Genomic DNA, 17,766 nt, shown 5'->3' on the forward strand with positions numbered 1-17,766 from the left:
ACAAATATATTGAATATTAATGAACCGTTTGGTGAAAAATTTATGGTTTGGGAGATGATTTATGTCAAGTACTACTAGTAGTTTCAAAATCGACAAAAGCATAGATTGTAAAAGCTAGATTGCCAAAGTTAAACCTTTGGCCTCAAATGAAAAAGATTCAATTGACAAGAAATATAAAGTAAGAGTAGATCCAGTATTCAGTGTCTTCTTGCTTCGTATCGAAAATGAAGAAGAGCATCAATAAAAGATGATTTGGTTCTTCCTGAACACTTGGTTATCAACCCCAATGGTAATCATAGTGCATTTAATAAGAGAAATATTTCTATCATTAAATTAAAACACAATTGTACAAATCACATGATAGAATTAAAAAGATATCTTAGCTAGTAGAAATGAATATGTTGATCAACTAAATAAAATGTGGATTGTAAAATTTTATAGTAAAAATAAAATACTTTAAGTTTTTGACTCAGTAGAAAATGATACCAATAATTACTACTAAGAAGAATACTTAAATACTTTAATACCAAATAGCATTCTGTCATACATGTTTATTGTCAAGTTTATTATTTCTTACGTATGTTAGTGTCACCGTATATATAATAGACTAAGTTAAAATTGATCTTCCATTGTATATAGATTGATTTTGAAGAAAAATATGCCCATCATGCTACTGAAAAATTTAGATATGCCGAATAACTTATGTAATAGCATACTGATGATTAGAAGTTTTGACAATAACGTTATACATGCAAAAATTATGATACTGGTCAATGTGCTTCTAAGTATATTCTTATCCCTGAATTCAACTTTCGTCTTCCGAAACTAAGGAATATCCTTTTAAATTTGTGTGAAAATAATTTGTAGTATGTTTATGTTTTGCATATATAATAAATAAAGCACAAAGACAAACATCCTAAATATTGGACTATATTTACCGCAATATATTTTCTTGCACGAACTACTGTATGTTACACTTTCAAGAGGGATATCAAGATCGACAACAAAAGTTCTGGTTAAGATAGAGCAACCAAAGCATTAGGAGGAAACATACACACACAAAAACATTGTCCACAAAGAAGTGTTCGTTAAGATACAATCACATTAATTACTTTTAAACTATAATACATAATTATCTAACTAATATGACAAAATTGATCATTTGTGTAAGCTTTGATGATGTCCTTATTTCAAATTCATGTATTATACTAATTTAATAATATTTTTCTACATTTAGATGATTGTTGTATTATTGTGCATAAAATTTCTCTCATTAATTAAATTTTATTGTTCCTTCATATAAATAAATGCTTAATATATATATATATATATATATATATATATATATATATATTTTATTTTTATTTTTTTCTTACTCTGAAAATATTTTTTCAAACTTATGTTATATTGTTCAAAATTATTTAATTGTCTAAACTTATGTTAATTAATTCAAAATATAAATATCAAAATATTATCTTTATCTCTCTCTTTTCCTACATTCTTTACTACTGTAATATTTGGTTAGTTTTCCCAATTTTTGTATTTTATAGAAAATTTAAATAATATAATATAATTTTACTAAATTATAATTTTGAATTCATCAAAAGTATAAAGAGATAAGCCTTTTATTATTTTATAAAAACCTATCAATATTTTAATAAATAATAATTTGTGTTATAATATCCTAATAGTATCTTTATATTTTTATATTTTCTATTATGAAATTATGAGTTATATTTATTAACTAAATTTTTCTGCATGAGAAATTTAATTAGTATATGTTACAACTCGCATTTTATACGTTAAGGTTTCGCCGTAAGTTAATCGACGTAAACTCGGGAATGAGATTATTTTTGAGGTTATAAGTATTTATGTTATTTGTAACAAGTGATAAGTGAGTGGCGTGAAAATTAGAGAGTAAACAAATCAAAGAATGAGTATTCGTTGAAGTTTGTCAATTTGAGATAAAATACGGTCCAAGCTATAATACCCGGTAGTTATGGACTAGTGTCATACAAGGTACCACAGGACCATGATAGTAAGGTATATAAAGTGTGTTAAAATTTATTAGTATTTGAAGTAATTTGAGATAATTCTTAATTATGTGAATAATTGGGTAATTATTAATTTTTAGTGCAAGATTAACTAAGTAATTAGAATCTTTGGATAAGCTTAATGAGCCTTCCAACGTGGCAGCAAATGGGGTCTTAATCAAATCCAAATAATGACTCTTAATTCATGTAACTAGGTGGCATATTTAGGGGAGCTTGGCAAGGGCACCCTTATCAAGTGGGGTCCACAAACCACTAAGATATGATACCTCTCTAATTCACTAAGGGAGATGCTTGTCTCTACAAAGTAACGGATGTAATTTCACCAAAATTTCATATGAACTCTTATAACGCTACAGCAGCGTGAGATGCAATTCTAAGAGAGCACGATACAATCTTTCTCAAGAATATCATATGGATTTTTTCCTACTTCGATCCGCCATTACGTATTTTTCGCAAAAGACGTGGGTTAGAGGGATTGTTAAGAGAATCGACTCACGTATATTAAGGGTATCCCTTCTTTCCTTTTGGCATGATTCATACGATACAAACGAAACGAGCAAACACACAGCTTTCATAAAAACCTCTATTCACAGAAGCACTAGGGGTGCCTATGTTCTTGAATACCCATGTGTCTTATTATTATATCTTCTATTCATGGGTCTCAGAAAAATATGTAATTGATAAAATTTATCCGAAGAAATATTGATTTTATGGCATTCCGAGAAATCTTATTAACTCACTTCTTATGCATGTCATTCATTTATACATGTACATTGACTCATGACCAGATGGCATTATATACGTGTATATTATATGTATATGGAATATGAAAAAAGGTTACGACGTTATATACACACCACCACCTGATCAGTTGGTATATGTTGATGATTTCGCCCACAGAGGCCGAGATGATATGACAGGATGCCCTCAGAGACTTGATGATGTTATGTTTACATAAACATATGCATGATACGACATTTATACGCACATGCATGAACTTATAAATATTTCAGAATTCACAAAGTTATTTAGACTTACATGTGGATTCCTTTACTCCATGTTTCTTTTATGTCTTTTATGTACTGATTCATGCATTACATACTCGGTACATTATTCGTACTAATGTTCTTTTTGCCTGGGAACGCTGTGTTTCATGCCAGCAGGTGTAGGTAGACAGGTTGACGGTCCCCCTTTTTAGGATCTTTGATCAACGAGAGTTGGTGTGCTCCACTTGATCCGGAGCTGTTACTAGTTTTGGTACGCTATTTTTGGTATGTAGATATGGGTACGACGGGCCCCAGTCCCGTCCTTTATACAGTTCTACACTTTATTAGAGGTCTGTAGACAATCATGTATAATTGGATAGTATGTGGCTTTGTCGGCTTCTAGTTTTGGATATATAATTGTCTATAGCAGCCTTGTCGGCTCACACTACCGTATTCTGCATGTATATGTATATATGTCTTTTGGACATATTTTCCTCATGTATATATTATTCACGTAATTCAGCAGTTTATGACAGGTGTTATTCATGACCTACCCTTAATTCATGTTTATATCTTAGACGCATGCTCAGGGTTGTTCGACAGGTAGCACTCGGGCACTCGTCATGGCCCATCGGTTTGGGTCGCGAAAAAAGTGGTATCAAAGCAGTTATGTCCTAGGATTGTCTATAGACCGTGTCTAGTAGAGTCTTGTTTATGTGTGTGTATTGTGCACCATATTTATAAACAGGAGGCTACAGGACATATGTGATGTTATCCTCCTTTCTTATCTTAGATCGTTCTTTATAAGGATTCATTTCCCTAACGATATAATATGTTTTTAGCAATGCCTAAGTAGGCTACAGCCTCCCAGAAGGGAAAGTCTGTGGCTGATGAGACTACTAGTCGAGCGCCACGAGTTGCCAGGGCTCGGGGAGAGTCTCATAGTGAAATTCCATCTCAGAATTCACATACCCCGTCCTCTCCAGAGGAGATCCGAGGGGCACCGACTCCAGCGTCTACCTCTGTACACCCAACTCCTCAGCCAGATGCACCGTGGCAGGAGATGAGAGATGTTATTCAGCTATTGACTCGATTAATATCCGCACAGGCTCGACGTCGAGAAGTAGGTATTGGTCATGTAGATAGGGCTATCAGTGCGAGGGTTCGTGATTTCATTAATTTGGACCCTCCGGTATTAGCTGGAGCAGATCCAAATGAGGACCCTCAGGTATTTATCGATAGGATGCAGAGGACTTTGAGGGTAATGAAGGCCACTGCGACTGAGTCAGTTGAGCTAGCTTCCTATAGTCTTCAGGATGTTGTAGTTAATTGGTACGAGTATTGGGGGTTGTCCAGAGGTGAGGATGCGCCTCTAGCGGTATGGCATGAGTTTACAGAGGCTTTGCTTCATCATTATCTGCCACCAGTGCTTAGACGGGCCAGAGTTGATAGGTTCTTGATCCTTCGGCAGGGTAACATGAGTGTTCGGGAGTACAGTATTCAGTTTGATTCATCGGCTAGGTATTCCCCCACTATTGTATCTAATATGGAGGATCGGGTTCACCGGTTCGTGATGGGGTTGGAACTGCACCTGCTTAATGACTGTATGTCGGTCTCACTCCAGCCAGGCATGGATATTTCTCGTATTTAGGCATACGCTCAGGGTGTAGAGGAGCGTAAGCATAAGCAGAGGGTTGATCGTGAGCATGATAGGGGCCAGAGTAAGATAGAGAGATCTTCGGGTCCTTCGGGTGAGTTTTGAGATAGTTAGAGACAACAATACCCGAGGTATCCAGCCTAGCCATCGGCTAGTGCACCCCCTTAGTTTGCCGGTAGGAGATTTGATCGTTCCACATATTCAGGGCCTAGTCAGAATTCCAGGTCCTCAAATTCTCAGTATAGGGGTGAATCAAGTTAGATGAGGTCGCCCTTGCCACGATGTGCTCTGTGTGGTAAGCAGCATGTCGGGCAGTGCCGTATAGGGTTGGGTATTTGTTATACTTATGGTTATCCAGGCCACGTTATGAGAGATTGTCCGACGAGAGATGGTGCAAGTATAGTTCAGCTAGCGAGATCTGTACCTGGTTCGTCATCATCAGTACGCCCCCTGGGCAAGGTTCATAAGCACCAATAGGTCATGGTAGAGGCATTCGGTAGAGCATCTAGCTCGAGCGGTCTTCAGAACCGCATCTATGCATTAGCAGGTCGACATGATCAGGAGTCGTCACCTGATGTTATTACAAGTATATTATTAGTCTCCTCATATGATGTATATGCATTGATCGACCCAGGTTCCACCTTATCATATGTTACTCCGTTGGTTGCTAGTATGTTTGGAATAGAACCTGAGTTGGTTAAACATTTTGAGGTGTCCACACCTGTTGGGGATCTAGTGATAATTAGGCGGGTATATAGAGATTGTACAGTAGTAGTTCATAGTCGATCTACAGTAGCAGACCTAATTGAGTTAGATATGGTAGAATTTGATGTTATACTGGGTATGGATTGGTTGGCTTCTTATTATGCCAATGTTGATTGTAGATCAAAGATGGTTGGATTCCAATTTCCAGGGGAGCCTGTTTTGGAGCGGAAAGGTAATACGACATCGCTGAGAGGTAGGTTTATTTCCTATCTCAAAGGAGGAAAGATGATTAGAAAGGGCTATATTTATCACTTAGTTCGGGTACATGATGTGAAAGTAGAGTCACCAACCATTCAATCTATCCCTGTGGTTAATGAGTTTCCCGATGTTTTCCTCGATGAGCTTTTGGGTCTTCCGCCAAAGCGAGAAATTGAGTTTTCTATTGACCTATTACCAGATACTCACCCAATATCTATTCCTCCCTATAGAATGGCACCTGCAGAGCTGAGAGAGTTGAAGGAACAACTAAGGGGCTTGTTTGAAAAAGTCTTTACTAGACCTAGTACATCACCTTGGGGAGCACCTGTGTTATTTGTGAGGAAGAAAGATGGTTCCTTGCGGATGTGTATTGATTATAGACAGTTGAATAAGGTGACGATCAAGAATAAGTACCCGCTCCCGAGGATTGATGATTTATTTGATCAGTTGCAAGGTGCCAAGTATTTCTCGAAAATAGACCTAAGGTCTGGGTACCATCAGGTAATGGTTAAGAAGAAAGATATTCCGAAGACATCATTCCGGACCAGATACGGGCACTTTGAGTTTTGTGTTATGTCATTCGGTTTGACCAATGCCCCATCAGTATTCATGGACTTGATAAACCGTGTGTTCAAACCCTTTCTAGATCTGTTCGTAATTGTACTTATCGATGATATATTGGTTTACTCATATTCAAAGGCTGAGCATGCAGATCATTTGCGTACAGTACTCAGAGTTCTACAAAAAGAGAAGTTGTATGCAAAACACTCTAAATGCAAATTCTGGTTGAATTCTGTAGCTTTCCTTGGACATATTATTTTAGGTGAGGGTATCCGGGTTGATACCCAAAATATTGAGGCAGTGAAGACTTGGCCTAGACCCATGACACCGACGGAGGTTTGTAGCTTTCTCAATTTGGCAGTTTATTACAGGAGATTTGTAGAGGGATTTTCTTCTCTTTCAGTACCATTGACAAAGTTGACTCATAAAGGAGCTAAGTTTCAATGGACCGATGCTTGCGAACGGAGTTTCCAGGCATTGAAGGACAAATTAACTTCAGCATCGGTTCTAACACTCCCAGAGGGAACCGATGGTTATGCTATCTCTTATGATGCCTGGGGAATTGGATTGGGTTGTGTATTGATGCATCATGGTAAGGTTGTAGCTTATGCTTCTATACAACTAAAAAAGCACGAGAAGAATTACCCGACCCACGATTTAGAGTTAGCCACGGTGATTCATGCACTAAAGATGTGGAGGCACTACTTGTATGACATTCATGTTGATATCTATACGGATCATAAAAGCCTTCAGTATATCTTCAAGAAAAAGGAATTGAATATACGTCAAAGGAGATGGTTGGAGCTATTGAAAGACTATGACGTTGAAATTTTATACCATCCAGGGAAGGCGAATGTAGTAGCCGATACCCTCAGCCGTAGATCTTTAGGTAGCCTATCATATTTACATCTAGAGAAGAGGGGGATAGCGCATGAGATTTATCAGCTAGCTAGTCTTGGAGTTTGATTACTGGACTCAAGTGATACCGGAGTTACTATTCAGGACACGACAACATCCTATTTAGTAACTAAAGTGAAGGAACGCTAGTATGAGGATACTGTATTAGCTCGTTACAGGGATACAATCCCTCAGAAAGATAAGACACCATTTAAGATTACAGGAGATGGAGTACTTAGATATCGGGGACGATTATGTGTCCTTAATGTTGTAGGGCTGTGCCGACGGGTTATGGGAAAGACTCACTATTCTCGTTATTCTGTCCATCCAAGAGCAACAAAGATGTATCATGATATCAGAGAAATATATTGGTGGGACGGAATGAAAAAGGATATAGCGGAGTTTGTTGCTCAGTGCCCTAACTGCCAGTAGGTTAAGATTGAGCATCAAAAACCCGGTGGATTATTGCAAGCTATAGATATTCTAACTTGGAAATGGAAAGTAATTAATATGGATTTCATCATAGGCTTACCTCGTACCCAGCGTAAGTTCAATTCTATATGGGTGATTGTTGATAGACTTACAAAATCAGCCCATTTTCTGCCTGTTAGGACTACATATTCCGCAAAGGATTATGCAAGGCTTTACATTAAGGAGATAGTACGACTTCATAGTGTCCCTATATCTATTATCTCGGATAGAGGAGCTTAGTTTACAACTAATTTATGGAGGTCCTTACAAAAAGGATTGGGGACTCAGGTAAGTCTTAGTACATTATTTCATCCCCAGACAGACGGACATGCTAAGCGTACTATTCAGACACTTGAGGATATGTTACGGGCTTGTGTGATGGACTTCAAGGGTAGCTGGGATGATCAGCTGCCGCTTATTGAGTTCGCGTATAATAATAACTATCATGCTAGTATTCATATGGCTCCATACGAAGCTCTTTACGAACAATAGTGTAGGTTGCCTATAGGATGGATCAATGTTGGGGAAACTAAGTTAGTAGGACCAGAGTTGGTACAACAGGCAATCGAGAAGATTAAACTTATACAAGAAAGTCTATTAGCAACTTAAAGCCATCAGAAGTCTTATCAGGATAATCGATGACGAGACTTGGAGTTTCAGGTTAACGACTGGGTATCCCTAAAGGTATCACCAATGAAGGCATTATGAGGTTCGTTAATAAAGGAAAGCTTAGCCCTCGGTACATTGAACCATATAAGATCATATGCAAGGTAGGGCAGGCAGCATATGAGTTTGACTTGCCTTCTGACTTGGAATCTGTACATCCGATCTTTCATGTGTCTATGCTCTGTAAATGTATCGGAGATCCTTCCAAAATCATGTCAGTTGATGATGTTTAGGTCATAAAGTAGCTATCATATAAGGAAACTCCCATTGCTATACTAGATAGACAGGTTCGGAGATTGAGAACTAAAGACGTAGCTTCGGTGAAAGTACTTTGGAGAAACAATAATATGGAAGAAATAACTTGGGAAGCGGAAGAAAACATGAAGTCTAGGTATCTTCACTTGTTTCCTCTTCCAAAGGAGGATCCGACTGAGACATCACAGCCTTAAGGTGCGTGTATGGATTCCTGTGTTAGTTATTGTCATTGGTCGTGTGAGGCTATTGTCCTTAATGATGATTGTGGCCCTATGTGGCATTGGATTATTGAGTTTTCTACCGGAAGGGTTGGTAGTAGTACTGTTACAAAGGTGGCTCTGCCAAAAATTTATATAGATCCCGGGGAGTTAAACATTCGAGGACGAATATTTCTAAGGGGGGAAGGATGTTACATCCTGCATTTCGTACGTTAAAGTTTCGCCGTAAGCTCGAGAATGAGATTATTTTTGAGGTTATAAGTATTTATATTATTTGTAACAAGTGATAAGTGAGTGCCGTAAAGATTAGAGGGTAAACAAATCAAAGAATGAGTATTCGTTGAAGTTTGTCAATTTGGGATAAAATACGGTCCAAGCTATAATACCCGGTAGTTATGGATTAGTGTCATACAAGGTACCACAAGACCATGATAGTAAGGTATATAAAGTGTGTTAAAAGTTATTAATATTTTAAGTAATTTGAGATAATTCTTAATTATATGAATAATTGGGTAATTATTAATTTTTAGTGGAAGATTAACTAAGTAATTAGAATCTTTGGATAAGCTTAATGAGCCTCCCAACGTGGCAGCAAATGGGGTTTTAATCAAAGCCAAATAGTGACTCTTAATTTATGTAACTAGGTGACACATTTAGGGGAGGTTGGCAAGGGCACCCTTATCAAGTGGATCCCACAACCACTAAGATATGAGACCTCTCTAATTCACTAAGGGAGTTGCCTGTCTCTACAAAATAACAGATGTAATTTCACCAAAAATTCATATGAACTCTTATAACACTACAGCAGCGTGAGATGCAATTCTAAGAGAGCACAATACAATCTTTCTCAAGAATATCATATGGATGTTTTCCTAGTTCGATCCGCCGTTACGTGTTTTTCGCAAAAGACTTGGGTTAGAGGGATTGTTAAGAAAATCGGATCAGGTATGTTAAGGCTATCCCTTCTTTCCTTTTGGCATGATTCATATGATACAAACGAAACGAACAAACGCACAACTTTCATAAATATCTCTATTCATAGAAGCACTAGGGGTGCCTATTCAACGAGAGTTGGTGTGCTCCACTTGATCCGGAGCTGTTACTAGTTTTGGTACGCTATTTTTGGTATGTAGATATGGGTACGACGGGCCCCAGTCCCGTCCTTTATACAGTTCTACACTTTATTAGAGGTCTGTAGACAATCATGTATAATTGGATAGTATGTGGCTTTGTCGGCTTCCAGTTTTGGATATATAATTGTCTATAGCAGCCTTGTCGGCTCGCCCTACCGTATTCCGCATGTATATGTATATATGTCTTTTGGACATGTTTTCCTCACGTATGTTATTCACGTAATTCAGCAGTTTATTGACATGTGTTATTCATGACCTACCCTTAATTCATGTTTATATCTTAGACACATGCTCAGGGGTGTTCGACAGGTAGGACTCGGGCACTCGTCATGGCCCATCGGTTTGGGTCGTGACAGTATATATAGATATAGATATAGATTTAGTATTCTTACATTGTTAATAAAAAATTTTATTAGCATATGACTTTGTTTAATATTATTGTCTAGTACTTTCTTTTTGTAATATAATAGAACATATATATTTTTTTTATTTGTAATTTTAGTTTTTTATTTTAAAAATAATTTAAAAACTCCAACTTTAAACTACTCTCCAATTTAAATGCAAAGTTTTTTTTTTATTTTCGTTTTTTATTATAAAATATTTTATTTTATTATTTTATTTATATTTAAATTTAAAAATAAAAACAAATAACTAATTATTAACTACTTATGCCATGTGACTTTTTTCTAGGCTGTCACTTGGCTTAAGAAGAGGGATTTTTTCTCTCCTTTTAATAATATATTGATATTAATTTTAATGAATAAAATCTCTATTAAACTAAAGAGAGTTGTATAGTTATTGAATAACTATTTTATTTTATATTTTTTTATTATATTATCCAATATTTAGTATTACTGTATTGTTAATAGAAACTTTTATTGGCATATTACTTTATTTAATAATTTAATAATTTTGTCTACTACTTTCTTTAATAATTTTGTCTACTACTTTCTTTTTATTTAAATTTTAATAAATAAAATCTCTATTAAATTAGTGAGACTTTTATAGGCATCGAATAAATTTTTTGTTCTGTATTTTTCTTTATTATATTATTATCTAATATTTAGCATTATTGCATTATTAATAGAAATTTTTATTAGCATATTACCTTATTTAAATTTTTTATGCTACTTTCATTTTAAAATATAATAGAAGACATATATTTTTTTATTTTTTATTTTATTCTATTATTATCAATAATATTTTCTGAATAAATAAACTTTTTATTTTTAAAAATAAAAATAAAAACTAAACAATTTGAATGGACATTTTTTTTAATTTTCTTTTTTTATTATAAAATATTTATGTTATTATTTTATAGATATTTAAATTCAAAAACAATAACAAATGAATTCAATTTGAATTCAATGTTTTTTTTTTAAATTTTATTTTTTATTAAAAAATATTTTATTTTATTATTTTATAGATATTTAAATTCAAAAATAAAAACCGATAACTAATTATTAACTACTTATGCCATGTGACTTTTTCTAGGCTGTCACTTGGCTTAAAGAGAGAGCTTTTTCATCTCCTTTTAATAATATATAGATAACTAGTAATTATTAATTACTTATGTTATGTGACTTTTTTCTTGGCTGCCACTTGACTTAATGAGAGAACTTTTTTCTCTCCTTTTAATAATATATAGAATATAGATGCTATACATTCTAAGAGCTCATTTGGTTTATGGAATGAGGTGGGAGGATAGAACGTTTTGAGGTGACTCATTTTGTCATTTAGCTCGTCTCTTGAACATTTGACGCGACTTATTTTGCTTCATAAATTCACTCAATTTTGGTAATAACTTTATTTGAAGGAGAATTGGTGACCTTTCGAGGTGGCTCATTAGTCATTTTGCTCAGTCTCTTGATCATTTGAGACGACTTATTTTGCTCGTTAAACTCAGTTATGGTAAATTCAATTTTGGCAATAACTAATAGCACTATTTGAAGGAGAATTGGTGATGTTTTGAGGTGGCTCATTTAGTCATTTTGCTGTCTCTTGAACATTTAAGGCGAGTTATTTTACCGGTTAAACTTATTTAATTGATAATAACTATATATGATGGAGAACATGCATTAGTGATGTTTTGAGGTATTCATTTAGTCATTTTCCTCGTCCTTTGAACGTTTGAGACTGACTTATTTTGCTCGTTAAACTCATTGTTTGTTAATACTACCTTTATTTGATGGATCGAGAATTAGTAATTTAGTGTTAATTTGCGCTCGTTACTACGCAATTACTTAATATGTAGCGTGCGTCAACAACATATATGGAGTTTTTACTAACATCAGTAATATTATTTTGAAGAAAAGCTTGCATTTTACTCAAGGCTTACTTAAAGACTAATCAGGATAACCATATGTAAGTTGGCGGGTTTTGCTCGACACCCTAATTTGCTATAAAAGATCTAACGGTTAGTAGCTTTCCCTTTTTTGGGTATATACATATCTTGTTAACGTAAAGTAAAAGATTGATAGAGATACCAACAGAATGTCATTTGACTCTCCATTTTCAATTATGTGCTTTGGCACATTACAAATGACCATTAATGTATATGGTGTTAGAATATGTGTTTATTCTCAAAAACGGATAACAATTAAATTTGTAAGTGATTTTAAGGATACGTAGATTTATTTGACACAAACGACAAAGATTGCTAGAATAAATAGATAAAAGATGTTATAGATTATCAAACCACTTGAAAATAAGGGGGGATGATTTTAGACTCAAATGCAGCCTCAATGAGGTATCCGTCTTCGATCCCGTGCTTATAGTAATAAAACACTGATCAATAAATGTAAGAGCTTTGAATAACAGAAAAAGTAATAGTATATTGCTTTGGTATGCGTGTTACAATGTGCTCAATGAATAATCAGACACCCTTTATATAGTAGGGGGAGTCCTGCTCTAGGTACAATTCAATAAAAGGTAAAAAAAATCTTCTGTTTAACTAATCACCGGATTTTCGCCGGTACGTGCCGAGTTCCACCATGCGATATCCGGCCGGTCACGGATGTGACGACCTCCTGTTAATCATGTTCGGTCGCCCGATAATGCTTTCTGAAGTCTTTTAAGAGTTAGATCGATACCGGGGTCACGACCCCGATATTCTCGAGGGTGGGTGTCGTACCCTCAAAACCAGTCTCGATGATCCCTTACCTCGATTCCGGCTCTTTGTCATCACGTCCCTTACTCGATTTATTTTATCGGAGACCAGGCCGTCTCATGGGTTCGGTTTCACCCGTATACAATGTGTATAAACAAAGTTCTATACGTAAAGTAAAAAAAATGATCTACTTATAAGTAGTTGAATACTCTTAATATTGTGAGATCTTTTGGGGAAAACTGTGGGGGATTAGACAAAGAAGACAATATCACACCATGTTAAGAGTATCTTTGGGTCGTTTTATCCTAACAAATGGTATCAGAGCCAATGGTTTGCCGAGACGAGTATATATATGTAGATGACAAAGTGATAGTGTAGGACCCAACTTAGTGCCTTTGCCCTTCTAAGGTCCAATTTACTACCTTTATCCGTAGCTTCAAAGACGCATTACACATAGTTAATCTCCAAATTAGTCCACGAATGGTAATGAGTTACCTTACAAGGAGAAATTGTTGGGTTGTGTGTGAAAAGTCCCATACGAAAAATAAAAAATAAAAAAATTCTACTTATAAAGAGTTGAAAACTCTTAATAATTTGAGACTTTTTGAAAAAAACCGTATAAATTTAACTCAAAACAAATAATATCACACAATATTAAAAGTATCTTTAGACCATTTTAACCAACAGATAAGTGGTTGCGGTTTATTTACCCTCAACCAAATATCTCAAGTTCCGAGTCTTGAAAGTGGAAAACGTTTCATTAGGAAGTGCTTTAAGATCCCATAAACCTACCTGATATGAATTCATATCAGTCGGACTAATAAATTTTGTTTTGATACCAGATGATTAATTACAACACACATATTACAGATGGTGCACCAAGCTTACGTTGAATGACGCATGCACCATTTATTATGTTGAAGCAAACAAAGTTGTTTGTTTATTCTCATTGACTCTCATAAAACAAAGTTAGGTGGCTACATGTGTCTAGCATTACAAAATTTAAACAATAAAAAAAATAAAAATTGAAACCCTATTGACATAATCATTCAAATTAGACAAAAGATCATTAGCAACATATCACTAAACTTTGAAAAGTTTTTTGCACTGAGAAGGAAATTGACTTATAATTTATCATTACAATCATTTGAAGAAGATATGTCAATGCTATTCCGAACTGAAGTACCAAGTTGTTGCCAAATTATTTTTTTGTTCGTTGTCTTTTTCTGATCATGACCCATGATCATGTGCAAAACACTTTTTATATGAAAAGAAAGTTAGACCGTAGTTAGTAGTCCTTGTGCATGCGCGATAATGTTACAAATAACAAAATGCACCAAAAGTCCAAAATCAAACAAGCCGCTCATGAGAGAAATAAATAAATTCAATCATATTTGGCAAACCCAAATCGGATTTTTATGTATATTCATCACAAAACATAAATTAAATTATCTTTTCTACCAAGTCAAACCTAGAGAATATTTATCAAATTTACAATAAACGGTTTCTTGAAAACTTTTGATACAATTGTACGTTGGCTCATAACAAATTTCAGCTTCACATGTCATTATATCTTCTAGCAATGAATGACAAAATATATTGTGGAAAGTATGTAAAAATATGCATGACACGTTATAGTTGTGACTTTTACGACCCGTTTGTTCATAAATGTTTTTTTCTCTTTTTTTTTTGTAATTTTTTTTTAAAAAAAAACGTGTTTGTCCATGAAATTTTACAAGTTTTTAAAATAAATTCGGAAATAAGTTTTTCAAAAACCAAAAAGTTGTTTTGACCACCTTTTCAAGATTTTCAAATTTTTTTGTTTCTCCACTCATAAAATTGCAACATTTTTTCAAGTGAGATGTATGTCCACATATAATTTCAAATTCCAAATACTATTTTTCAACTTTACTCTAAATACTATTTTTTTTTTCCAGAAATTACAATTTTTATGTCCCAACGCCTATTTAACGTGATGAACGAAAAACAACATTTATTATGTCTCAGTCTTAATAAGTTGGGTTGACTATAGATTCAATATATGGTTCTACTAAAATTCTTTTTAATCCAAATATTGTAAAAGATTAATTTCTCTGGTACTAGTTGAAGGTACCAAAAAATAAAACGTAAAAAAGAAATAAGACGCACTTAAACAGAACGTGCGAAATACCAAAAGCTTTGTCTTCCACCATATTAATGTTGTCTAATCAGCCCCTTGAATCATCTCTCCATAGTATGGCTGTCCAACGGGACGGGACGAGACGGGACGGGACAAAATTAATGGGACGAGACGGGACGGGACGATATTTAGCCAGGACGGTGATAGGACGGGACGAAATTAGACGGGACAAACGGGACAAAACGGTAGGCCCATCCCGTCCCGCTAACAAACGGGACGGGACGGGACGGAACGGACGGTAGGCCCATCCCGTCCTGCTAACAAACGAGATAGGACGGGACGGGTTCGCGGGCCTTAAGTGCCATTTTAAAAAAAATTATTTAAGCATTGAGTTTGACAACGGATATTCTTTTGGCAATGACTAAGTTTTTAAAGTTTGCAACATCTAGTTTTTTGACTTATTCAATAAATTTAAAAATTAAATAAAAATTAGAAAACTAAGTAAAGAATTATAAAATATTAAAACAAAATATTGTAATAAAATATTCTAGCAATTATAAATATATAATAGAGTTATAATTTATTTAATATAATTTCAATCCATTAAGTAACTAAGTAAGAGTGTAAGAGAATTCGTAAAACAAATTCAACGCTTAGAGCCTTTTATTTTATTAATAGAACTTTCAAATCTCACATACAAATATAATTCTTTTGAAGAGCACTTAATCTATGCAGCCACCTTCTAGGAAGGGTTCTGTTTGAACTTTGAACTAGGCCTCTTAGTAGCCAATAAAAAATTATCATACTAATATTTGTAAGCTCCTATATAATTTCGTTGTAATTTATTTATAATTTCTCTCGGACATTGTTTTGGAATTGGCAATATTGATTGATGTTTCATGAGTTCCATGCCGTCATCGCTCCCAGTGCTAAGTATCTCATTGTATTCTTCTTCTTCCCTAGTGGTTAATTTTTCAAAACCAAGATTTTTTCTTCTGAATTAATCCAATCTCTAAATAATACGGAAATCTCTAAGCTGTCCTCCGCTAATGAATGTCTATGATCTCCGATTTGAAATCTTGCCGCGCTAAAAGTACTCTCCGATGCTACTGATGATGCTTGAATAGCAAGAATATCTCGGGTCATTATGGAAAGTGTTGGAAAAGTCTTGCCACGCTCCCTCAACCATGCCAAAAGTTGTTCGTTGCCTTCTTCGTCTTTAATACTTTTCAATCCTTGATTAAGATAAGAATCAAGTTCATCATCAATAGAGGAATCAAAACATGTTATATTATCTATATCTTCCCATAGAACTTCTACTCTAGACTTAGAAGTAGAATGAGCAGTTTCACCACCTGTTGTTTCCATAGATTTATATTTATCAAACATTGATCTAACATAAGAATATATGTTTGCTTGGCATTCTTCGAGAGATGGTTGTTCATTTTCTTGAATTGCTAAATTCTCATAAATTTTACGAACAAATCCCTTTGCACCTCTTAATTTTAAAGATGGGTTAAGTATAGTAGAAATTAAATAAACTTGGGGAATAGGAAAAAAATACTTTTTAAATTTTGTAATCATTTCATTAATGGCCGGTGCATAAGTTGGATTAGTTTTATACTTACCAAATACAACAGAAATTCCACAAATATACCATAATATTTGTGTAATAGTAGGATAATATATACCAGAAAATTATTTTGTAGCATAATAAAATTTTTCTAAAAATTTAGTAAGCTCTTTGATCTGATCCCAATCAGAATTAACAATTTGATCAGCGGGGATACCATTATGTATATTAAATACCTTTTGTATAGGCACCCGATAATCATAAGCAACTTTAAGCATTTCATAAGTAGAATTCCACCTTGTACAAACATCTTTTGGAACTTTTCTATATGGAAGGTTAGCACTAGCACATTGTTGAGCAAATTCACGAATTCTACTCGCTTTATTAGCCCGAAAAATATAGTCGCAAGCATGTTGTACTTTACTACAAGCATCAGAAAATAAATTATTACCATCTTTTACAACCAAGTTAAAAATATGGTATGCACATCTAACATGAAAAATTACCGGATTAATTGGACAAAATCTAGTTCTTAAGCTAGTTGCTGCAGTTGTGTTAGCAGAAGCATTATCTAAGGTGATAGTTAAAACTTTATCAATGAGTCCATAAAAATCAAGTATTTGTAGAACAGTAGTTGCAATATATGCTCCAGTGTGTTTTGAATCAACAAATTTATAACCAATAATACGTTTTTGCATGTTCAAGTGATGATCAACCCAATGACATATAACAGTTAAATAATCACAACCATTAGGACTACGACCTATATCAGATGTGATAGACACTTTACAATCTAAGTGAAAAAATACACAACGAATATACTGAAGATATTCGGTTTGAAATTTAAAAACATCATTTCTAACTGTAGTCTTAGGAAAACCTTGAAAAGAAGGATTATAAGTTTCTTGTATATAATGAACAAAAGCAGGGTGAGAAGGAAAAGTAAAAGGTAAGCCACATACAACTACCATTTTTGCTAAGTTCTCACGATCTCTATCTTTGTTATATGGGCGTAAAGTCATACCAGAAGCAGGGTCAAGCTGTTGTTGTAAAAAATTAGAACCCCCGCCAGATATACTAGGAGTGCTAGTACAAGTGCTAGGA

The 17,766-nt window shown here is 34.5% G+C and overlaps 1 protein-coding gene across 1 annotated transcript; it reads left to right on the top strand.

Annotated features, from left to right (window-relative positions):
• The first annotated feature begins 5,177 nt into the window (after positions 1-5,177).
• LOC138898623 (uncharacterized) lies at positions 5,178-7,550 on the top strand. Its single transcript, XM_070184702.1, has 3 exons — positions 5,178-6,012; positions 6,307-6,813; positions 7,288-7,550. Exons 1-3 carry the CDS (start codon positions 5,178-5,180, stop codon positions 7,548-7,550), a joined length of 1,605 nt encoding a protein of 534 aa, XP_070040803.1.
• Positions 7,551-17,766: the final 10,216 nt, after the last annotated feature.

The sequence above is a fragment of the Nicotiana tomentosiformis genome, chromosome 9 (genome assembly GCF_000390325.3).
Source record: "Nicotiana tomentosiformis chromosome 9, ASM39032v3, whole genome shotgun sequence".
Classification (NCBI taxonomy): Eukaryota; Viridiplantae; Streptophyta; class Magnoliopsida; order Solanales; family Solanaceae; genus Nicotiana; species Nicotiana tomentosiformis.

What these genes read in the sequence shown, in the direction of transcription:
- LOC138898623 (XM_070184702.1), top strand. Translation starts at nt 5,178, where the DNA reads ATGGTAGAGGCATTCGGTAGAGCATCTAGCTCGAGCGGTCTTCAGAAC. An exon ending in ATTTGTGAGGAAGAAAGATG is followed by an intron (nt 6,013 to 6,306) that starts GTTCCTTGCGGA and finishes AACCCTTTCTAG; the next exon opens with ATCTGTTCGTAATTGTACTT. An exon ending in TTGTGTATTGATGCATCATG is followed by an intron (nt 6,814 to 7,287) that starts GTAAGGTTGTAG and finishes ATACTGTATTAG; the next exon opens with CTCGTTACAGGGATACAATC.